At 44.2% G+C, this 26,110-nt stretch overlaps 1 protein-coding gene across 3 annotated transcripts in view; it reads right to left on the minus strand.

The window, feature by feature from the left end:
• Positions 1–26,110, minus strand: part of nktr (natural killer cell triggering receptor) — a 73,347-nt gene that overhangs the window by 27,043 nt on the left and 20,194 nt on the right. The window contains exons 4-10 of one of the 3 annotated variants that reach the window (XM_084200316.1): positions 20,910–21,017; positions 19,387–19,431; positions 19,062–19,087; positions 14,096–14,183; positions 13,301–13,318; positions 12,070–12,099; positions 11,747–11,892 (exon numbers count right to left, since the gene is read on the minus strand). In XM_084200316.1, coding sequence (XP_084056442.1) covers positions 11,747–11,892; positions 12,070–12,099; positions 13,301–13,318; positions 14,096–14,139 — 238 coding nt within the window. In that variant the 5' untranslated portion in view covers positions 14,140–14,183; positions 19,062–19,087; positions 19,387–19,431; positions 20,910–21,017. The remainder of the gene's footprint in view (positions 1–11,746; positions 11,893–12,069; positions 12,100–13,300; positions 13,319–14,095; positions 14,184–19,061; positions 19,088–19,386; positions 19,432–20,909; positions 21,018–26,110) is intronic. The other 2 variants (XM_084200314.1, XM_084200315.1) reach the window with 2 other exon arrangements.

The following is a 26,110-nucleotide window of genomic DNA, read 5'->3' on the forward strand; positions in this document are numbered from 1 at the left end:
AAATCTGCAACAAGCAAACAGACTTCTTCTCTCAGGGACGTGGAGTGAAACAGGGCTGCCCAATAAGTCCAACACTATTTAACATCTACATTAACGAATTGGCAAAAACATTAGAAGAATCGTCAGCACCTGGTCTCACCCTACACAACACTGAAATCAAGTGTCTGCTGTACGCAGATGACCTGGTGCTACTGTCTCCCACTAAGGAGGGGTTACAGCAGCATCTAGATCATCTGCACAGATTCTGTCAGACCTGGGCTCTGACCGTTAATCTAAAAAAAACGAATATAATGATATTCCAAAAAAGGTCAGGAAATCAGGATGACAAATATAAATTCTATTTGGACACAGTTCTATTAGAACACACCAAAAATTACACGTATCTAGGACTAAATATCAGCAACACAGGTAGCTTTCACATGGCTGTGAATGAGCTGAGAGACAAAGCAAGAAGAGCATTCTATGCCATTAAAAGGAATATTAAAATCGAAATTCCAATTAGAATCTGGCTCAAAATTTTCCAATCAGTTATAGAACCAATTGCTATATATGGCAGCGAAGTATGGGGCCCGCTCTCTAATACTGAATTTACCAAATGGGACAAACATCCAATCGAAATACTGCATGCAGAGTTTTGCAAGACTGTATTGCAAGTGCAAAGAAAAACTCCAAATAACGCATGTAGAGCAGAATTGGGCCAATACCCCCCTCCTTATTCGAATTGAAAAAAGAGCCATCAAATTTTACAACCATCTAAAAACAAGTGACCCCAAAACATTCCATCACACAGCTCTACTATGTCAAGAGATGAAACAAGAGAAGAGTCCCCTCAGCCAGCTGGTTCTGAGGCTCAGTTCACTAACCAAAACCAACCTCATAGAGCCTCAGGACAGCACTCAGAAAATCTGGCCCAACCAAATCATCACAAAGCAAAAAGAAAAATATATCACCTATTGGAAAGACACCACAAAATATCAAAGTAAACTTCAATGCTATTTGGCTCTAAACAGACAGTACATGGTGGCAGACTATCTGACCACTGTGACTGATAGAAAACTGAGGAAAACACTGACTAGGTACAGACTCAGTGAGCACAGTCTGGCTATAGAGACCGGTCGTCACAGGCAAACCTGGCTGCCCAGAGAGGACAGGCTGTGCTCACTCTGCCCCCGGGGAGAGGTAGAGACAGAGCTGCATTTCCTATTACACTGTGACAAATACTCAGACCTAAGAGAATCTTTCTTTCCCAAAATTATCATTCAGTACAACGAATTTGAAACTATAAAAGAGGAAGAAAAAAATCAAATATTTATTGGGTGAAAAGCCCAAGAAAGAAAGAAAGAAAGAGACAGACAGAGACACAGAGAGTGAGAGAGAGAGAGAGACACAGAGTGAGAGAGAGAGACACACAGAGAGAGAGAGAGAGACACACACAGAGAGAGAGAGAGAGACACAGAGAGAGAGAGAGACACAGAGAGAGAGAGAGACACACAGAGAGAGAGAGACAGACACACACAGAGAGAGAGAGAGACAGACACACACAGAGAGAGAGAGAGACAGACACACACAGAGAGAGAGAGACACAGACACACAGAGAGAGAGAGAGAGACACACAGAGAGAGAGAGAGAGAGAGACACACAGAGAGAGAGAGACACAGAGAGAAAGAGAGAGACTACTTTGAAGCCCCCTCACGCTGCTCAGAGGTTATTAGTCAACCATGCCCACACCCCATTTAGGCCCCCTCAGATCAGACCTATGCCCCTCCTGCCCACCCCATGCCCCCCACTCCCGCAAAGAGGGCCTCAACATGAAAGTCTCATATACGCCCAGGCCGTGAACAGGCAAACAGGCCCAACCCCCACTCTTACACTAGCCTAAGACAATGGCATGTACCAGATGCTCAGCAGGCTCTGCTCACACTTACTGGTCTAAGGCCAAACCACACGACTAACAACATTAGACACTTTATGGAACACAAAGCCTTCATTATCTCATCCTGGAATATCCAAGGCCTGAGGTCATCTGCCTTTGGCCTAAAGAGCAGGAACCTGGACTTCACCAAATAAATCAGAAATACAGACATTGTCATCCTACAAGAAACATGGTATAGAGGAGATGGACCCACTGGTTGCCCTCTAGGTTACAGAGAGCTGGTAGTCCCATCCACCTGGTTTCCCTCTAGGTTACAGAGAGCTGGTAGTCCCATCCACCTGGTTGCCCTCTAGGTTACAGAGAGCTGGTAGTCCCATCCACCAAATTACCAGGTGTGAAACAGAGAAGGGACTCAGGGGGTATGCTAATGTGGTATAGAGCAGACCTAACTCACTCTAAATTAATCAAAACAGGAACATTTTACATTTGGTTAGAAATTCAAAAGGAAATGATCTCAACAGAGAAAAATGTCCTCCTGTGTGCTACCTATATCCCCCCCACTAGAATCCCCATACTTTAATGAAGACAGCTTCTCCATCCTAGAGGGGGAAATCAACCATTTCCAGGCCCAGGGACATGTACTAGTCTGTGGCGACCTAAATGCCAGAACTGGACAAGAACCTGACACCCTCAGCACACAGGGGGACAAACACCTACCTGGAGGTGACAGCATTCCCTCCCCCATATGCCCCCCTAGGCACAACTATGACAACATAACCAACAAAAACGGGTCACAAATCCTGCAGTTCTGTCGCACACTGGGTATGTACATAGTCAATGGTAGGCTTTGAGTTTTACTCCTATGGTAGGTACACCTATAGCTCATCTCTTGGCAGTAGTATTGTAGACTACTTTATCACTGACCTCAACCCAGAGTCTCTCAGAGCGTTCATAGTCATCCCACTGACACCCCTATCAGATCACTGCAAAATCACAGTCTACTTGAACAGAGCAATCATCACTCATGAGGCATCAAAGCCAAAGGAACTGAATAATATTAGGAAATGCTATAGATGGAAGGAAAGTAGTGTGGAAACCTACCAAAAAACAATTGGGCAACAACTAATTAAACCCCTTTTAGACAACTTCCTGGACAAAACGTTCCACTGTAATAGTGAAGGTGTAAACTTGGCAGTAGAAAACCTAAACAGTATATTTGACCTTTCAGCTTCCCTATCAAATCTAAAAAATGTCAAACAGAAAACCAAAAGAAAATGAACAACAATGCCAAATGGATTGATGACGAAAGCAAAAACCTAAGAAAGAAATTGAGAAACCTATCCGACCAAAAACACAGAGACCCAGAAAACCTGAGTCTATGCCTTCACTATGGTGAATCACTAAAACAATACAGAAAAACAGTGGGGAAAAAAAGTATTTAGTCAGCCACCAATTGTGCAAGTTCTACCACTTAAAAAGATGAGAGGCCTGTAATTTTCATCATAGGTACACGTCAACTATGACAGACAAATTGAGAGAAAAAAATCCAGAAAATCACATTGTAGGATTTTTAATGAATTTATTTGCAAATTATGGTGGAAAATAAGTATTTGGTCACCTACAAACAAGCAAGATTTCTGGCTCTCAAAGACCTGTAACTTCTTCTTTAAGAGGCTCCTCTGTCCTCCACTCGTTACCTGTATTAATGGCACCTGTTTGAACTTGTTATCAGTATAAAAGACACCTGTCCACAACCTCAAACAGTCACACTCCAAACTCCACTATGGCCAAGACCAAAGAGCTGTCAAAGGACACCAGAAACAAAATTGTAGACCTGCACCAGGCTGGGAAGACTGAATCTGCAATAGGTAAGCAGCTTAGTTTGAAGAAATCAACTGTGGGAGCAATTATTAGGAAATGGAAGACATACAAGACCACTGATAATCTCCCTCGATCTGGGGCTCCACGCAAGATCTCACCCCGTGGGGTCAAAATGATCACAAGAACGGTGAGCAAAAATCCCAGAACCACACGGGGGGACCTAGTGAATGACCTGCAGAGAGCTGGGACCAAAGTAACAAAGCCTACCATCAGTAACACACTACGCCGCCAGGGACTCAAATCCTGCAATGCCAGACGTGTCCCCCTGCTTAAGCCATTACATGTCCAGCCCGTCTGAAGTTTGCTAGAGTGCATTTGGATGATCCAGAAGAGGATTGGGAGAATGTCATATGGTCAGATGAAACCAAAATATAACTTTTTGGTAAAAACTCAACTCGTCATGTTTGGAGGACAAAGAATGCTGAGTTGCATCCAAAGAACACCATACCTACTGTGAAGCATGGGGGTGGAAACATCATGCTTTGGGGCTGTTTTTCTGCAAAGGGACCAGGACGACTGATCCGTGTAAAGGAAAGAATGAATGGGGCCATGTATCGTGAGATTTTGAGTGAAATCCTCCTTCCATCAGCAAGGGCATTGAAGATGAAACGTGGCTGGGTCTTTCAGCATGACAATGATCCCAAACACACCGCCCGGGCAACGAAGGAGTGGCTTCGTAAGAAGCATTTCAAGGTCCTGGAGCGGCCTAGCCAGTCTCCAGATCTCAACCCCATAGAAAATCTTTGGAGGGAGTTGAAAGTCTGTGTTGCCCAGCGACAGCCCCAAAACATCACTGCTCTAGAGGAGATCTGCATGGAGGAATGGGCCAAAATACCAGCAACAGTGTGTGAAAACCTTGTGAAGACTTACAGAAAAATTGTTTGACCTGTGTCATTGCCAACAAAGGGTATATAACAACGTATTGAGAAACTTTTGTTGTTGACCAAATACTTATTTTCCACCATAATTTGCAAATAAATTCATAAAAAATCCTACAATGTGATTTTCTGGATTTTTTTCTCATTTTGTCTGTCATAGTTGACGTGTACCTATGATGAAAATTACAGGCCTCTCTCATCTTTTTAAGTGGGAGAACTTGCACAATTGGTGGCTGACTAAATACTTTTTTCCCCCACTGTATCTATCCAAAATGGAGATGTATGGGAAAACCACTTCTTTAATCCTTTTGGCACTATAACAAAGAACAAACAGCAAAAACATATACATGATCAAATTCAAATCTTAAAATCAACTTTTAAAGACTAACAGAACCCACTGGATTCTCCAATTACATTGAATGAACTACAGGACAAAATACAAACCCTCCAACCCAAAAAGGCCTGTGGTGTTGATGGTATCCTCAATGAAATGATAAAATATACAGATCATAAATTAAAATTGGCTATACTTAAACTCTTTAACATCATCCTTAGCTCTGGTATCTTCCCCAATATTTGGAACCAAGGACTGATCACCCCAATCCACAAAAGTGAAGACAAATTTGACCCCAATAACTACCGTGGGATATGTGTCAACAGCAACCTTGGGAAAATCCTCTGCATTATCATTAACAGTAGACTCGTACATTTCCTCAGTGAAAACAATTTACTGAGCAAATGTCAAATTGGCTTTTTACCAAATTACCGTACGTCAGACCACATATTCACCCTGCACACCCTAATTGACAAACAAATCAACCAAAACGAAGGCGAAGTCTTCTCATGCTTTGTTGATTTCAAAAAAAGCTTTTGACTCAATTTGGCATGAGGGTCGGAATACAAATTGATGGAAAGTTTTGTTGGGGGAAAAACATACAACATTATAAAATCCATGTACACAAAAAAGTGTGCGGTAAAAATTGGCAAAAAACACACATTTCTTTCCACAGGGCCGTGGGGTGAGACAGGGATGCAGCTTAAGCCCCACCCTCTTCAACATATGTATCAACGAATTGGCGAGGGTACTAGAACAGTCTGCAGCACCCGGCCTCACCCTACTAGAATCTGAAGTCAAATGTCTACTGTTTGCTGATGATCTGATGCTTCTGTCACCAACCAAGGAGGGCCTACAGCAGCACCTAGATCTTCTGCACAGATTCTGTCAGACCTGGGCCCTGACAGTAAATCTCAGTAAGACAAAAATAATGGTGTTCCAAAAAAGGTCCAGTTGCCAGGACAACAAATACAAATTCCATCTAGACACCATTGCCCTAAAGCACACAAAAAAACTATACATACCTTGGCCTAAACATCAGCGCCACAGGTAACTTCCACAAAGCTGTGAACGATCTGAGAGACAAGGCAAGAAGGGCCTTCTATGCCATCAAAAGGAACATAAAATTCGACATACCAATTAGGATCTGGCAAAGAATACTTGAATCAGTTATAGAACCCATTGCCCTTTATGGTTGTGAGGTCTGGGGTCCGCTCACCAACCAAGATTTCACAAAATGGGACAAACACCAAATTGAGACTCTGCATGCAGAATTCTGCAAAAATATCCTCAGTGTATAACGTAAAACAGCAAATAATGCATGCACAGCAGAATTAGGCAGATACTGCAAATTATCAAAATCCAGAAAAGAGCCGTTAAATTCTACAACCACCTAAAAGGAAGTGATTCCCTAACCTTACATAACAAAGCCATCACCTACAGAGAGATGAACCTGGAGAAGAGTCCCCTAAGCAAGCTGGTCCTGGGGCTCTGTTCACAAACACAAACAGACCCCACATAGCCCCAGGACAGCAACACAATTAGACCCAACCAAATCATGAGAAAACAAAAATAATATTAACTTTACACATTGGAAAGAATTACCAAATAAACAGAGCAAACTAGAATGCTATTTGGCCCTAAACTGAGAGTACACAGTGGCAGAATACCTAACCCAAACATAAGGTAAGCTTTGACCATGTACAGACTCAGTGAGCATAGCCTTGCTATTGAGAAAGGCCGCCGTAGGAAGACCTGGCTCTCAAGAGAAGACAGGCTATGTGCACACTGCCCACAGAATGAGGTTGAAACTGAGCTGCACTTCCTAACCTCCTGCCAAATGTATGACCATATTCGAGATACATATTTCCCTCAGATTACACAGGCCCACAAAGAATTAGAAAACAATCCCAATTTTGATAAACTCCCATATCTATTGGGTGAAATACCAGTGTGCCATCACAGCAGCAAGATTTGTGACCTGTTGCCACAAGAAAAGGGCAACCAGTGAAGAACAAACACCATTGAAAATACAACCCATATTTATGTTGATTTATACGTAGAATAACAGGTCAACTACCAGTCTGGTTAAATAGGTACATAGAATAACAACAGGTCATCAACTACCAGTCTGGTTAAATTTACATTGACCCCCCCTCTATGTTTTTACACTGCTGCTACTCGCTGTTTATTATCTATGCAGTCACTTTACCCCTACCTACAGTGGGGAGAACAAGTATTTGATACACTGCCGATTTTGCAGGTTTTCCTACTTACAAAGCATGTAGGTCTGTAATTTTTTATCATAGGTACACTTCAACTGTGAGAGACGGAATCTAAAACAAAAATCCAGAAAATCACATTGTATGATTAAGTAATTAATTTGCATTTTATTGCATGACATAAGTATTTGATACATCAGAAAAGCAGAACTTAATATTTGGTACAGAAACCTTTGTTTGCAATTACAGAGATCATACGTTTCCTGTAGGTCTTGACCAGGTTTGCACACACTGCAGCAGGGATTTTGGCCCACTCCTCCATACAGACCTTCTCCAGATCCTTCAGGTTTCGGGGCTGTCGCTGGGCAATACGGACTTTCAGCTCCCTCCAAAGATTTTCTATTGGGTTCAGGTCTGGAGACTGGCTAGGCCACTCCAGGACCTTGAGATGTTTCTTACGGAACCACTCCTTAGTTGCCCTGGCTGTGTGTTTCGGGTCGTTGTCATGCTGGAAGACCCAGCCACGACCCATCTTCAATGCTCTTACTGAGGGAAGGAGGTTGTTGGCAAAGATCTCGCGATACATGGCCCCATCCATCCTCCCCTCAATACGGTGCAGTCGTCCTGTCCCCTTTGCAGAAAAGCATCCCCAAAGAATGATGTTTCCACCTCCATGCTTCACGGTTGGGATGGTGTTCTTGGGGTTGTACTCATCCTTCTTCTTCCTCCAAACACGGCGAGTGGAGTTTAGACCAAAAAGCTATATTTTTGTCTCATCAGACCACATGACCTTCTCCCATTCCTCCTCTGGATCATCCAGATGGTCATTGGCAAACTTCAGACGGGCCTGGACATGCGCTGGCTTGAGCAGGGGGACCTTGCGTGCGCTGCAGGATTTTAATCCATGACGGCGTAGTGTGTTTCTAATGGTTTTCTTTGAGACTGTGGTCCCAGCTCTCTTCAGGTCATTGACCAGGTCCTGCCGTGTAGTTCTGGGCTGATCCCTCACCTTCCTCATGATCATTGATGCCCCACGAGGTGAGATCTTGCATGGAGCCCCAGACCGAGGGTGATTGACCGTCATCTTGAACTTCTTCCATTTTCTAATAATTGCGCCAACAGTTGTTGCCTTCTCACCAAGCTGCTTGCCTATCCCAGCCTTGTGCAGGTCTACAATTTTATCCCTGATGTCCTTACACAGCTCTCTGGTCTTGGCCATTGTGGAGAGGTTGGAGTCTGTTTGATTGAGTGTGTGGACAGGTGTCTTTTATACAGGTAACAAGTTCAAACAGATGCAGTTAATACAGGTAATGGGTGGAGAACAGGAGGGATTCTTAAAGAAAAACTAACAGGTCTGTGAGAGCCAGAAATCTACATTTACATTTTAGTCATTTAGCAGACACTCTTATCCAGAGCGACTTACAGTTAGTGAATACATACATATACATATATATATATATATATATATACATATACATATACATATACATATATATATATATATATATATATATATATATATATATATATATATTATTTTTTATACTGGCCCCCCGTGGGAAACGAACCCACAACCCTGGCGTTGCAAACGCCATGCTCTATCAACTGAGCTACATCCCTGCCGGCCATTCCCTCCCCTACCCTGGACGACGCTGGGCCAATTGTGCGCCGCCCATGAGTCTCCCGGTCGCGGCCAGCTGCGACAGAGCCTGGATTCGAACCAGGATCTCTAGTGGCAGAGTTAGCACTGCGATGCAGTGCCTTAAACCACTGCGCCACTCAGGAGTACTGGTTGGTAGGTGATCAAATACTTATGTCATGCAATAAAATGCAAATTAATTACTTAAAAATCATACAATGTGATTTTCTGGATTTTTGTTTTAGATTCCGTCTCTCCGAGTTGAAGTGTACCTATGATACAAATGACAGACATCTACATGCTTTGTAAGTAGGAAAACCTGCAAAATCGGCAGTGTATCAAATACTTGTTCTCCCCACTGTACATGTACAAATTACCTCGACTAACCTGTACCCCTGCACATTGACTTGGTACCAGTACCCCCTGTATATAGCCTCGGTATTGTTATTTTATTGTGTTATTTTATTTAGTAAATATTTTCTTAACTCTATTTCTTGAACTGCACTGTTGGTTAAGGTCAGTAAGCATTTCATGGTAAGGTCTACAGCTGTTGTGTTCGGCGCATGTTTGATTTCTGTACAATAACAAGAGGTTTTCAACATCATCCAGGTAGAATCAGGAATTCCCCAGGGCAGCTGTCTAAGCCCCTTGCTTTTTTCCATCTTTACTAACGACATGCCACTGGCCTTGAGTAAAGCCAGTGTGTCTATGTATGCGGATGACTCAACACTATACACGTCAGCTACTACAGGGATTGAAATGACTGCAACACTTAAAAAAGAGCTGCAGTTAGTTTCACAATGGGTGGCAAGGAATAAGTTAGTGCTAAATATTTCAAAAACTAAAAGCATTTTATTTGGAACAAATCATTCACTAAATCCTAAACCTCAACTAAATCTCGTAATGAATAATGTGGAAATTGAGTAAGTTGAGGAGACTAAACCTGCTTGGAGTAACCCTGGATTGTAAACTGTCATGGTCAAAACGTATTGATACAACAGTAGCTAAGATGGGGAGAAGTCTGTCCATAATAAAGTGCTGCTCTACCTTCTTAACAACACTATCAACAAGGCAGGTCCTACAGGCCCTAGTTTTGTCACACCTGGACTACTGTTCAGTCATGTGGTCAGGTGCCACAAATAGGGACTTAGGAAAATTGCAATTGGCTCAGAACAGGGCAGCACGGCTGGCCCTTGGATGTACACAGAGAGCTAACATTAATAATATGCATGTCAGTCTCTCCTGGCTCAAAGTGGAGGAGAGATTGACTTCATCACTACTTGTATTTGTGAGAGGTATTGACATGTTGAAATCATCGAGCTGTCTGCTTAAACGACTAGCACACAGCTCAGACACCCATGCATACCCCACAAGACAGAACAGACTATGGGAGGCGCACAGTACTACATAGAGCCATGACTACATGGAACTCTATTCCACATCAAGTAACTGATGCAATCAGTAGAATCAGATTTTAAAAACCAGATAAAAATACACCTTATGGAACAGCGGGGACTGTGAAGAGACACACACACAGGTACATGCATACACACACACACAATAACATACGCACTACACACACGTACACATGGATTTTGTGTTATAGATATGTGGTAGTAGAGTAGGGGCCTGAGGGCACACACTTAGTGTGTTGTGAAATCTGTTATGAATGTATTGTAATGTTTTTAAAATTATATAACTGCCTTAATTTTGCCGGAACCCAGGAAGAGCAGCTGCTGCCTTGGCAGGAACTAATGGGGATCCATAATAAACCCCAGGAAGAGTAGCTGCTGCCTTGGCAGGAACTAATGGAGATCCATAATAAACCCCAGGAAGAGTAGCTGCTGCCTTGGCAGGAACTAATGGGGATCCATAATAAACCCCAGGAAGAGTAGCTGCTGCCTTGGCAGGAACTAATGGGGATCCATAATAAACCCCAGGAAGAGTAGCTGCTGCCTTGGCAGGAACTAATGGAGATCCATAATAAACCCCAGGAAGAGTAGCTGCTGCCTTGGCAGGAACTAATGGGGATCCATAATAAACCCCAGGAAGAGTAGCTGCTGCCTTGGCAGGAACTAATGGGGATCCATAATAAACCCCAGGAAGAGTAGCTGCTGCCTTGGCAGGAACTAATGGGGATCCATAATAAACCCCAGGAAGAGTAGCTGCTGCCTTGGCAGGAACTAATGGGGATCCATAATAAACCCCAGGAAGAGTAGCTGCTGCCTTGGCAGGAACTAATGGGGATCCATAATAAACCCCAGGAAGAGTAGCTGCTGCCTTGGCAGGAACTAATGGGGATCCATAATAAACCCCAGGAAGAGTAGCTGCTGCCTTGGCAGGAACTAATGGGGATCCATAATAAACCCCAGGAAGAGTAGCTGCTGCCTTGGCAGGAACTAATGGGGATCCATAATAAACCCCAGGAAGAGTAGCTGCTGCCTTGGCAGGAACTAATGGGGAGCCATAATAAACCCCAGGAAGAGTAGCTGCTGCCTTGGCAGGAACTAATGGGGATCCATAATAAACCCCAGGAAGAGTAGCTGCTGCCTTGGCAGGAGCTAATGGGGATCCATAATAAACCCCAGGAAGAGTAGCTGCTGCCTTGGCAGGAACTAATGGGGATCCATAATAAACCCCAGGAAGAGTAGCTGCTGCCTTGGCAGGAACTAATGGAGATCCATAATAAACCCCAGGAAGAGTAGCTGCTGCCTTGGCAGGGACTAATGGGGATCCATAATAAACCCCAGGAAGAGTAGCTGCTGCCTTGGCAGGAACTAATGGAGATCCATAATAAATACAATACAAACTACCAGTCTGGTTAAATAGCTAAGGGATAACACAGGAGTGAATGACAGACAAGTCACTGTGTGGAGGGAGGGAGGGAGGGAGGGAGGGAGGAAGGAGTGTGGTCCCTACCATCGTTGGCTGACTTCGTGATGAGCTGACCACAGTCCATAACCCTAACATCAGCATATGGCCTGCTGGCTCCATCCGTCTTCAGACCCTCAATCCTCTTGATCACCTCAAAGCCTGAGATGACCAGGCCAAACACCACATGGACCCTGCAGGGGGGAGGAGTCAGAGGGGTGGAGAGGCTAATGACCACAGTACCACAGAGACCCTGACAATAACAGGGAGAGGTTAGGGCCAACCAGTGGAGGCTTGTCCAGGGAGGAAGATTTGATATGTACTGCCAGTAAACCTTATCTTGAGCTGTAAGGTAGTGAGACTAGACGTACCCATCGAGATGAGGTGCTGTCTTGGTGGTTCTGTTGGAGGGTTCCAGTCCAGCATGGCCCGGGCAGAGTTATGGAAAACAGTGAGGAGGAGGAAGAGAATGAGAGAACAGATCACAGCAACCAAACAGGTAGCAACCATGACCATTATTACATTATTAATGACCAATTATACTGGGCTTAAAGGAAGAGCTATAGTGGTTGAGGTATTCTGTTATGAGGTGAGGACAGGTGTGTTGAGGTATTCTGTTATGAGGTGAGGACAGGTGTGTGTTGAGGTATTCTGGAGCCATGAACAACAGAACCTTTTATAACAACATAGTCCAAACTGCACTGTCATTTTCATGCTATACCATCATGACCAAATGTCAAATGACTCACTGTGCTCAATGTAGACAATACATGTTCGCACTACAATAAATATCTAATCTAGATGATGTTGAAATGACTGCTGGCTCTGTTGTGTTGCTGCCCTGGTGCTTAGAAGATAGGCTGTGTTCATAGTGTACATTAAGTTATGGCCCTAGAAAATCCCTTTTATTTCTTTGCCTGATTCCATCTAGTTTTTTCCCAAATTCTGTTTTCTTCGTTTCGTTTTTCCAGGTTAACGTTTTTCAATAGAAAAATAACCAAATTGGATGTTAAGTCCATAACCATGCTTAAACCACATCAGGAGACCACTTTTGAGGTCTGGGAATAATCCTTTAACTCAACTGCGCACCAGCCAGAGTAAAAAAAAAAAAAGGCCACTGGATTGATGCAAATAGGCATGATATCATTCTGCCAAATAGGCAGAGGTTACGTTGTAGTTAACATTTAATTGAGAAGGTTTTTGGGAAAGCCTTTCCATCTACCAGAAGACGGTTGTCATTAAATTAGCATAATCGCTAACGGCTACACAAAGTGGTAGACGAACACGCACATAGACATTCCTGTGCTGTTGACTCTTCAAAAAGTTGAAGGTCAATATGAATCACTGATGCATTTTCTTCATGTTTTATAATAATCTGGAGTAAATTAATGATTTTGCTAATAAGTTCAATATATTTAGTTGATGCATTTTTTTGAATATTGTTGGAAATTCCGTCTGGATTCCGTGATTGCATCCACATTCTCCACAGTGTGGATTTGATAGTTTAGTAAGTTTAAAACAGACTACTGAATGAGAGATAGAAAGACAGACAGACAGTCAGGAGAGGAGAGAAACAGAAACACAACCCTGGAGACACATTACCTTGGAAGAGCACGATGACTTTCTGAAAAATTTTACACAAAAATGGCAAGAGAAACATTGTAACTTATTTGTGGGCAAAATAAGGAATCCATGTTTGTTTATTTCTGTGCATTGAAGCACATCGACTGACTGAAGGGGAGAAAGAAGGGTTGTAAAATTCACACAACATTATGTTATTCTGCAGTGCTTAGCCCTGACATAATACATAGACAGGCAGGCCTCTATTCTGCAGTGCTTAGCCCTGACATAATACATAGACAGGCCTCTATTCTGCAGTGCTTAGGCCTGACATAATACATAGACAGGCAGGCCTCTATTCTGCAGTGCTTAGCCCTGACATAATACATAGACAGGCAGGCCTCTATTCTGCAGTGCTTAGGCCTGACATAATACATAGACAGGCAGGCCTCTATTCTGCAGTGCTTAGGCCTGACATAATACATAGACAGGCCTCTATTCTGCAGTGCTTAGCCCTGACATAATACATAGACAGGCAGGCCTCTATTCTGCAGTGCTTAGGCCTGACATAATACATAGACAGGCAGGCCTCTATTCTGCAGTGCTTAGGCCTGACATAATACATAGACAGGCATCAGATAAACAGCTAAACAAATTAGCTGAACCTGAAATGAACCTCAGCTACAGAGGGACTGACCATCTCATGTGGAAACCTGTCAACCAGAAAGCTTAGCCTGTATAAACCAGACACTTTTCTGAGATTGAGGAGTTTAAAGACTATATATGAGATGCCTTAAGTTATTAAATGTTATGACACCTTTATGAATTTCTACTCACATGAAGAACTGGGACCCGTTGGTGTGTTTGCCGCGGTTGGCCATGGACAGCAGGAAAGCTCTGTCGTGTTTGAGAATAAAGTTCTCGTCTGTTTGAGAGAGAGAGAGACATGGACAATCTGTGAGATTCACACCTCTCACTGTTTATGGTGGAGGTGGTGAGAGGGGGAGAGAGAGAGAGGGATAGAGAGAGGGGTAGAGGAAGGGATAGAGAGAGGGGTAGAGGAAGAGAGTGAGGGATGGGGAGGGAGCGAGGGATGGGGGAGGGAGCGAGGGATGGAGAGAGAGGGGGAGGGAGCAAAAGAGGGAGGAATAGAGGGAAAAGGAGAGAGAGAGGGGGATGGAGAGAGAGAGAGGGATAGAGCGAGAGATAGAGAGAGAGATCACCTGTTCTCCCAGTATAGGACTGACAGATTCAGTCAATAACCTGAGATAGAATAGAGCTTCTAATAACGTGATCAATAAAACAATCATCCCTCACCTCCAGACGGCTACATCCCTCACCTTCAGACTGCTATATCCCTCACCTTCAGACGGCTACATCCCTCACCTCCAGACGGCTACATCCCTCACCTTCAGACGGCTACATCCCTCACCTTCAGACGGCTACATCCCTCACCTTCAGACTGCTATATCCCTCACCTTCAGACAGGTACATCCCTCACCTTCAGACGGCTACATCCCTCACCTTCAGACTGCTATATCCCTCACCTTCAGACGGCTACATCCCTCACCTTCAGACGGCTACATCCCTCACCTTCAGACGGCTACATCCCTCACCTTCAGACTGCTATATCCCTCACCTTCAGACGGCTACATCCCTCACCTTCAGACTGCTATATCCCTCACCTTCAGACGGCTACATCCCTCACCTTCAGACTGCTATATCCCTCACCTTCAGACTGCTATATCCCTCACCTTCAGACGGCTACATCCCTCACCTTCAGACTGCTATATCCCTCACCTTCAGACGGCTACATCCCTCACCTCCAGACGGCTACATCCCTCACCTTCAGACTGCTATATCCCTCACCTTCAGACGGCTACATCCCTCACCTCCAGACGGCTACATCCCTCACCTTCAGACGGCTACATCCCTCACCTTCAGACGGCTACACCCCTCACCTTCAGACGGCTACACCCCTCACCTTTTCACAATCTGAGTTACCAAATCTTTGTTAACAGATAACACCCCCCTACCACCGCTCTGCTCACCACCCTGTGCTGCTCAACACCCTCCCTGGAAAAGATATTAACAGGGACACGGCTTGAGTGGCTACAGCTAACAGGAATTGAAAGGTAGTGTAGGAACCCCTGAAGACTGCCACCAACTGGCTGGCTGACTGGCTAGCTCAGGGGTTCCCAAACCGTTTCCGCTGGACCAGAAAAACTCAGACCAAGTTTTTAAAAAGTAGTTATAAAAACATTTATATTCTCATCAACATGTGATAAGCTCTTTTGACACATTTTAAGTAAATTACTAGAAAAAAGCAATTTATTAATGGACAACACATTTTGTTGAAAATAATTCAAATTCATTGTATTAGCCTATAGCTATCATTGATAGGGCTATAGTAATTATTGCTATACACTAGCGGTCAAAGGTTTTAGAACACCTACTCTTTAAGGGTTTTTCTTTATTTTTTAAACTATTTTCTACATTGTAGAATAATAGTGAAGACATCAAAACTATGATATAACATATGGAATCATGTAGTAACCAAAACAGTGCTAAATAGCCACCCTTTGCCTTGATGACAGCTTTGCACACTTGACATTCTCTCAACCAGCTTCACCTGGAATGCTTTTCCAACAGTCTTGATGTGCCATCCTGGATCAGCTGCACTACCTGAGCCACTTGTGTGGGTTGTAGACTCAGTCTCATGCTACCACTAGAGTGAAAGCACCGCCAGCATTCAAAAGTGACCAAAACATCAGCCAGGAAGCATAGGAACTGAGAAGTGGACTGTGGTCACCACCTGCAGAACCACTTCTTTATTGGGGGTGTCTTGCTAATTGCCTATAATTTCCACCTGTTGTCTATTCCATTTGCACAACAGCATGTGACATTTATTGTCAATCAGTGTTGCTTCCTAAGTGGACAGTTTGATTTCACAGAAGTGTGATTGACTTGGAGTTACATTGTGTTGTTTAAGTGTTCCCTTTATTTTTTTGAGCAGTGTATATTCACATACATATATGGTTTACGACGAGTCAGACCGCAGAGTGAAGGAAAAGCAGCCAACAAGTGCTCAGCATATGTGGGAACTCCTTCAAGACCATTGGAAAAGCATTCATGGTGAAGCTGGTTGAGAGAATGCCAAGAGTGTGCAAAGCTGTTATCAAGGCAAAGGGTGGCTATTTCAAGAATCTCAAATATATTTTGATTTGTTTAACACTTTTTTGGTTACTAGATGATTCCATATGTGTTATTTCATACACTGCTCAAAAAAATAAAAGGGAACACTTAAACAACACAATGTAACTCCAAGTCAATCACACTTCTGTGAAATCAAACTGTCCACTTAGGAAGCAACACTGATTGACAATACATTTCACATGCTGTTGTGCAAATGGAATAGACAACAGGTGGAAATTATAGGCAATTAGCAAGACACCCCCAATAAAGGACTGGTTTTGCAGGTGGTGACCACAGACCACTTCTCAGTTCCTATGCTTCCTGGCTGATGTTTTGGTCACTTTTGAATGCTGGCGGTGCTTTCACTCTAGTGGTAGCATGAGATTGAGTCTACAACCCACACAAGTGGCTCAGGTAGTGCAGCTCATCCAGGATGGCACATCAATGCGAGCTGTGGCAAGAAGGTTTGCTGTGTCTGTCAGCGTAGTGTCCAGAGCATGGAGGCGCTACCAGGAGACAGGCCAGTACATCAGGAGACGTGGAAGAGGCCGTAGGAGGGCAACAACCCAGCAGCAGGACTGCTACCTCCGCCTTTGTGCAAGGAGGAGCAGGAGGAGCACTGCCAGAGCCCTGCAAAATGACCTCCAGCAGGCCACAAATGTGCATGTGTCTGCTCAAACGGTCAGAAACAGACTCCATGAGGGTGGTATGAGGGCCCGACGTCCACAGGTGGGGGTTGTGCTTACAGCCCAACACCGTGCAGGACGTTTGGCATTTGCCAGAGAACACCAAGATTGGCAAATTCACCGCTGGCGCCCTGTGCTCTTCACAGATGAAAGCAGGTTCACACTGAGCACGTGACAGACGTGACAGAGTCTGGAGACGCCGTGGAGAACGTTCTGCTGCCTGCAACATCCTCCAGCATGACCGGTTTGGCGGTGGGTCAGTCATGGTGTGGGGTGGCATTTCTTTGGGGGGCCGCACAGCCCTCCATGTGCTCGCCAGAGGTAGCCTGACTGCCATTAGGTACCGAGATGAGATCCTCAGACCCCTTGTGAGACCATATGCTGGTGCGGTTGGCCCTGGGTTCCTCCTAATGCAAGACAATGCTAGACCTCATGTGACTGGAGTGTGTCAGCAGTTCCTGCAAGAGGAAGGCATTGATGCTATGGACTGGCCCTCCCGTTCCCCAGACCTGAATCCAATTGAGCACATCTGGGACATCATGTCTCGCTCCATCCACCAACACCACGTTGCACCACAGACTGTCCAGGAGTTGGCGGATGCTTTAGTCCAGGTCTGGGAGGAGATCCCTCAGGAGACCATCCGCCACCTCATCAGGAGCATGCCCAGGCGTTGTAGGGAGGTCATACAGGCACGTGGAGGCCACACACACTACTGAGCCTCATTTTGACTTGTTTTAAGGACATTACATCAAAGTTGGATCAGCCTGTAGTGTGGTTTTCCACTTTAATTTTGAGGGTGACTCCAAATCCAGACCTCCATGGGTTGATAAATTTGATTTCCATTGATAATTTGTGTGATTTTGTTGTCAGCACATTCAACTATGTAAAGAAAAAAGTATTTAATAAGATTATTTCATTCATTCAGATCTAGGATGTTATTTTAGTGTTCCCTTTATTTTTTTGAGCAGTGTAGTTTTGATGTCTTCACTATTATTCTACAATGTAGAACATTTTAAAAATAAAGAACAACCCTTGAATGAGCAGGTGTCCTACCTTTTGACTGGTACTGTAATATATATATATATATATATATATATATATATATATATATATATATATATATATATATATATATATATATATATATATATATATATATATATATATATATATATATATATATATATATATATAAATAAATCTTCTCTCCAAATCAAATCCCGCAACCCACCTGGACCCTCGTTGGGGGTTTGGGAACCACTGGGATAGCTGGCCGACTTACTGACAGACTGATTGATTGGCTGATTGGCTGATTGGCTGGCCGACTTACTGACAGACTGATTGATTGGCTGATTGGCTGATTGGCTGGCCGACTTACTGACAGACTGGGTGACTGATTGATTGGCTGATTGGCTGGCCGACTTACTGACAGACTGGGTGACTGATTGATTGGCTGATTGGCTGGCCGACTTACTGACAGACTGGGTGACTGATTGATTGGCTGATTGGCTGGCCGACTTACTGACAGACTGGGTGACTGATTGATTGGCTGATTGGCTGGCCGACTTACTGACAGACTGGGTGACTGATTGATTGGCTGATTGGCTGGCCGACTTACTGACAGACTGGGTGACTGATTGATTGGCTGGCTGACTGACCGAACTAGGCAGACATCTTGTATTGAGCTGGGGGAGGTGGAGTGGTACAGGTTGACATCGTGTTACTAGGCAGACATCTTGTATTGAGCTGGGGGAGGTGGAGTGGTACAGGTTGACATTGTGTTACTAGGCAGACATCTTGTATTGAGCTGGGGGAGGTGGAGTGGTACAGGTTGACATTGTGTTACTAGGCAGACATCTTGTATTGAGCTGGGGGAGGTGGAGTGGTACAGGTTGACATTGTGTTACTAGACAGTCTCTTACCTTCTCATTTTGCAAAAGACCACACTCTATAAATAAAAGAATATGTTGAACATTTTAGGCAGGAAGATTGGAGCTTTATATAAAGAAAATAGATTAGCGTCTCCATGCTGAATCACAAAGCCCACTACTAGCTACGTTGACTAGATGGAAGGCAGTACAACATAGAGTATAAAACTGGTAGCCATGTTGTCTATCTGTCTGGACATGCAACTAGAGGCATGCAGTAGTAGTCTCTAAGATGGAGGTGCACAGCAGCATATTATGTTTAGATATGAATTAAAAAGGGACATTATGGTATTATCAGATAATAGATCATACTCCTTACCTTCAAAGTAGCCTCCATATATGGATTCACCTCCTCTTCCATTGCCTGCCAGGAGCACAGGTGAAAGAGTCAGTAATGCTTCCAACATGACACAACAGTAAGAATGTATGATATCACTAGGGCATCAGTTTGATTATATATACACACACAAATACATTCAGTACCAGTCAAAAGGTTGGACACCTACTCATTCAAGGGTTGTTCTTTATTTTTTTTAAATGTTCTATATTGTAGAATAATAGTGACATCGAAACTATGAAATAACACATATGGAATCATCTAGTAACCAAAAAAAGTGTTAAACAAATCAAAATATATTTTATATTTGAGATTCTTCAAAGTAGCCACCCTTTGCCTTGACAGCTTTGCACACTCTTGACATTCTCTCAACCAGCTTCATGAGGTAGTCACCTGGAAAGCATTTCAATTAACAGGTGTGCCTTGTTAAAAGTTAATTTGTGGAATTTCTTTCCTTCTTAATGCGTTTGAGCCAATCAGTTGTGTTGTGACAAGGTAGGGGTGGTATACAGATGATAGCCCTATTTGGTAAAATACCAAGTCCATATTATGGCAAGAACAGCTCAAATAAGCAAAGAGAAACAACAGTCCATCATTACTTTAAGACATGAACGACAGTCAATACGGAACATTTCAAGAATTTTTAAAGTTTCTTCCAGTGCAGTCGCAAAAACCATCAAACGCTATGATGAACCTGGCTCTCATGAGGACCGCCACGGGAATGGAAGACCCAGAGTTACCTCTGCTGCAAAGGATAAGTTCATTAGAGTTACCAGCCTCAGAAATTGCAGCCCAAATAAATGCTTCACAGAGTTCAAGTAACAGACACATCTCAACATGAACTGTTCAGAGGAGACTGTGTGAATCAGGCCTTCATGGTCAAATTGCTGCAAAGAAACCACTTTTTAACCAGCATGGCTACCACAGCATTCTGCAGCGATACACCACCCCATCTGGTTTGGGCTTAGTGGGACTATAATTTGTTTTTCAACAGGACAATGACCCAACACACCTCCAGGCTGTGTAAGGGCTATTTGACCATGAGGGAGAGTGATAGAGTGCTGCATCAGATGACCTGGCCTCCACAATCACCCGACCTCAACCCAATTGAGATGGTTTGGGATGAGTTGGACCGCAGAGTGAAGGAAAAGCAGCCAACAAGTGCTCAGCAAATGTGGGAACTCCTTCAAGACTGTTGGAAAAGCATTCCAGGTGAAGCTGGTTGAGAGAATGCCAAGAGTGTGCAAAGCTGTCATCAAGGCAAAGGGTGGCTATTTGAAGAATCTCAAATATAAAATATATTTTGATTTGTTTAACACTTTTTTGGTTACTACATGATTCCATGTGTTATTTCATAGTTTTGATGTCTTCACTATTATTCTACAATGTAGAAAATAGTAAAAATAAAGAACAGCCCTTGAATGAGTAGGTGTCCAAACTTTTGACTGGTAGTGTGTGTGTGTGTATATATATATATATATATATATTAGATAGTGTAGGTTTACCCTCTGTGAAGTCTCCTCCCTGTATCATGAAGTTCTTTACAACTCTGTGAAACGTGGAGCCTTTAAAACACAGCTTTTTCCCTGTGCTTTTCCCAGTTCCTCTCTCACCTGCAAAACAGAGTTACAGAATAAACTAAATTAGAACGTTTCAAGTTGTACATACAGCATACACATGGTAGACACCGTCCTGCTTCCTGGCAGGTTCCTTCTCCACATACACATGGTAGACACCGTCCAACTAAATGCTTCCTGGCAGGTTCCTTCTCCACATACACATGGTAGACACCGTCCAACTAAATGCTTCCTGGCAGGTTCCTTCTCCACATACACATGGTAGACACCGTCCAACTAAATGCTTCCTGGCAGGTTCCTTCTCCACATACACATGGTAGACACCGTCCAACTAAATGCTTCCTGGCAGGTTCCTTCTCCACATACACATGTTAGACACCGTCCAACTAAATGCTTCCTGGCAGGTTCCTTCTCCACATACACATGGTAGACACCGTCCAACTAAATGCTTCCTGGCAGGTTCCTTCTCCACATACACATGGTAGACACCGTCCAACTAAATGCTTCCTGGCAGGTTCCTTCTCCACATACACATGGTAGACACCGTCCAACTAAATGCTTCCTGGCAGGTTCCTTCTCCACATACACATGGTAGACACCGTCCAACTAAATGCTTCCTGGCAGGTTCCTTCTCCACATACACATGGTAGACACCGTCCAACTAAATGCTTCCTGGCAGGTTCCTTCTCCACATACACATGGTAGACACCGTCCAACTAAATGCTTCCTGGCAGGTTCCTTCTCCACATACACATGGTAGACACCGTCCAACTAAATGCTTCCTGGCAGGTTCCTTCTCCACATACACATGGTAGACACCGTCCAACTAAATGCTTCCTGGCAGGTTCCTTCTCCACAATTCAACAACAATAAGAAATAATACAATAGAAGAATAGGAACATAAAGTAAATGGATCAGTAGAACAGAATAAACATTAGCATCAGTATAATACAGGAAGGAACAACTTATACTCCAATATTTACAGGTGTTTTGGGGAAGGAGGGATGGGGACAGGGTATAAACTGAGGGGAAGGGGGGATGGGGACAGGGTATAAACTGAGGGGAAGGGGGGATGGGGACAGGGTATAAACTGAGGGGAAGGGAGGATGGGGACAGGGTATAAACTGAGGGGAAGGGGGGATGGGGACAGGGTATAATCTGAGGGGAAGGGGGGATGGGGACAGGGTATAAACTGAGGGGAAGGGGGGATGGGGACAGGGTATAAACTGAGGGGAAGGGGGATGGGGACAGGGTATAAACTGAGGGGAAGGAGGGATGGGGACAGGGTATAAACTGAGGGGAAGGGGGATGGGGACAGGGTATAAACTGAGGGGAAGGGGGGATGGGGACAGGGTATAAACTGAGGGGAAGGGGGATGGGGACAAGTTTAAATTGTGCAGTATTTAGCAATCATAATAAGAGTCAGGTAGCAGCAGTTGAGAGGTGTGTGTAGCATAACTGTATATGTGTGTAGCATGAATGTGTGTGTGTGGATCAAGGTTATTATATTAAACTAAAACGGAAACTAAAAACAAAAACTAACCACGAAAAAATGTTTTAGTAAACTGAAATAAAACAATCTTAAAACCCTAACCATTATCTTAAAACCCTAACCATTATCTTAAAAACCCTAACCATTATCTTAAAACCCCTAACCATTATCTTAAAACCCTAACCATTAGCTTTGACTCCAAAACTAACTCAAATAAAAACCATCATGAATTACGTTACGTTTTAGTTGCTTTTCCTATCAACTTTGGGGAAAATCAAATTGTTTTTTTAATGAGGTTAAAGTTTTTTTTCCTAATAGGGTTTTCAAGCCTCAATCTGGGGGGTCACATTGAAATTGACTTTAATTTAAAAGGTAGACTCAGCAAGATTACGTTTCCACGAGCAGCACCGCAGATATTGGTCATGTTCCTCTGCTCAGACGTTGCTGACTGGATCTTACAACGTTTGGATAGGTATCAGCTAACCACAACATATTGGTCATGTTCCTCTGCTCAGACGTTGCTGACTGGATCTTACAACGTCTGGATAGGTATCAGCTAACCACAACATATTGGTCATGTTCCTCTGCTCAGACGTTGCTGACTGGATCTTACAACGTCTGGATAGGTATCAGCTAACCACAACATATTGTATAGCAGTCTGGTGCAGGACTGCACAGTCGATGACATGGCACGCAACGTCTGAGTAGGGCAACGCGACCATGTGGTTAGCTGATACATAAAATACCTATCCAGGTGTTGTACGATCTGGTAGGCGTCAGCAACGTCTGAGTAGGGGAATGCGACCATGATGTGGTTAGCTGATACATAAAATACCTATCCAGGTGTTGTACGATCTGGTAGGCGTCAGCAACGTCTGAGTAGGGCAACGCAACCATGTGGTTAGCTGATACATAAAATACCTATCCAGGTGTTGTACGATCTGGTAGGCGTCAGCAACGTCTGAGTAGCAACGTCCATGATGTGGTTAGCTGATACATAAAATACCTATCCAGGTGTTGTACGATCTGGTAGGCGTCAGCAACGTCTGAGCAGTGGAACACAAGACTCTCACACAGTATCTTCACATGTGAACGGGGGCGCTTCATGCTGTTACATGGTAGCTATGGGACCAAAACAGCAGAGAAGTTAGTACCTCCCCCGAACAGTTATGTCTGTGACTGTGTACATTGGCCTGGCCAGTTACCGTAACCTCAAATTCCAAGACCGTCACAGACCTACACCATACAGATGGATTTACCTGTAGTACGTGACCGTCACAGACCTACACCATACAGATGGATTTACCTGTAGTACGTGACCGTCACAGACCTACACCATACAGATGGATTTACCTGTAGTACGTGACCGTCACAGACCTACACCATACAGATGGATTTACCTGTAGTCCGTGACCGTCACAGACCTACACCATACAGATGGATTTACCTGTAGTACGTGACCGTCACAGACCTACACCATACAGATGGATTTACCTGTAGTACGTGACCGTCACAGACCTACACCATACAGGTGGATTTACCTGTAGTACGTGACCGTCACAGACCTACACCATACAGATGGATTTACCTGTAGTACGTGACCGTCACAGACCTACACCATACAGATGGATTTACCTGTAGTACGTGACCGTCACAGACCTACACCATACAGATGGATTTACCTGTAGTACGTGACCGTCACAGACCTACACCATACAGGTGGATTTACCTGTAGTACGTGACCGTCACAGACCTACACCATACAGGTGGATTTACCTGTAGTACGTGACCGTCACAGACCTACACCATACAGGTGGATTTACCTGTAGTACGTGACCGTCACAGACCTACACCATACAGATGGATTTACCTGTAGTACGTGACCGTCACAGACCTACACCATACAGGTGGATTTACCTGTAGTACGTGACCGTCACAGACCTACACCATACAGATGGATTTACCTGTAGTACGTGACCGTCACAGACCTACACCATACAGATGGATTTACCTGTAGTCCGTGACCGTCACAGACCTACACCATACAGATGGATTTACCTGTAGTACGTGACCGTCACAGACCTACACCATACAGATGGATTTACCTGTAGTACGTGACCGTCACAGACCTACACCATACAGGTGGATTTACCTGTAGTACGTGACCGTCACAGACCTACACCATACAGATGGATTTACCTGTAGTACGTGACCGTCACAGACCTACACCATACAGGTGGATTTACCTGTAGTACGTGATAGTCTGTAGTTCTTGCCACATGCATCGCAAGTCGGAGTTTTCTAACATCAATTCAAGTTTGAGTGTGTATTGTCTTTTTGCATCCGTAATGGCTGAGGAGCTCGTACCTTCTTGCCTTGTACGCGTTGCGCACTACCGAGTCATTGGGGTTTGTCCTGCCGACATTTAATGCTGCAGTACAGGCTCTCAGAATGGTACGGATATCTCCGTTCATCCAGGGTTTTTGGTTGGGGCATGTCCGGATTGTTATTGTGGGTACAACATCAACACATTTCCTAATGAAGCCTGTGACTGACAATGTATATTCCTCAATGTTGTTGGATGACTCCTGGGTGGATGAATCTTTGAACATATGCCTTGGTGTTAGCGTCAGGCGGTATGTACACAGCTGTGGTAATAAGCAGGGGTTGGAACTGAAATTCAATACCCAAAAATGTCTGCAGCATTGAAGGTCCCCAAGAACACAGTGGACTCCATCATTCTTCAATAGAAGAAGTTTAGAACCACCAAGACTCTTCCTAGAGCTGTCCGCCCGGCCAAACTGAGCAATCGGGGGAGAAGGGCCTTGGTCAGGGAGGTAACCAAGAACCAGATGGTCACTCTGACAGAGCTCCAGAGTTCCTCTGTGGAGATGGGAAAACCTTCCTGAAGGACAACCATCTCTGCAACACTCCACCAAGCAGGCCTTTATGGCCAGATGGAAGCCACTCCTCAGTAAAAGGCCCATGACAGCCCGCTTGGAGTAAAAGGCACCTAAAGACTCTCAGACCATGAGAAACAAGATTCTCTGGTCTGATGAAACCAAGATTTAACTATTTGAATGCCAAGCGTCACGTCTGGAGGAAACCTGGCACCATCCCTACGGTGAAGCACGGTGGTTGCAGCATCATGATGTGGGAATGTTTTTCAGCTGCAGGGACTGGGAGACTAGTCAGGATCGAGGGAAAGATGAACGGAGCAAAGTACAGCGAGATCCTTGATGAAAACCTGCTCCAGAGCGCTCAGGACCTCAGACTGGGGTGAAGGTTCACCTTCCAACAGGACAACGACCCTAAGCACACATCCAAGACAACGCAGGATTGGCTTCGGGTCAAGTCTCTGAATGTCCTTGAGTGGCCCAGCCAGAGCCCGGAATTGAACCCGATAGAACATCTCTGGAGAGACCTGAAAATAGCTGTGCAGCGACGCTCCCCATCCAACCTGACAGAGCTTGAGAGGATCTGCAGAGAAGAATGGGAGAAACTCCCTAAATACAGGTGTGCCAAGCTTGTAGCGTCATACCCAAGAAGACTCGAGGCTGTAATCACTGCCAAAAGGTGCTTCAACAAAGTACTGAGTAAAGGGTCTGAATACTTATGTAAAAGTGTAATTTCAACA

Source organism: Coregonus lavaretus (genome assembly GCF_964263955.1).
Source record: "Coregonus lavaretus genome assembly, contig: HAP1_SCAFFOLD_257, whole genome shotgun sequence".
Taxonomy (NCBI): Eukaryota; Metazoa; Chordata; class Actinopteri; order Salmoniformes; family Salmonidae; genus Coregonus; species Coregonus lavaretus.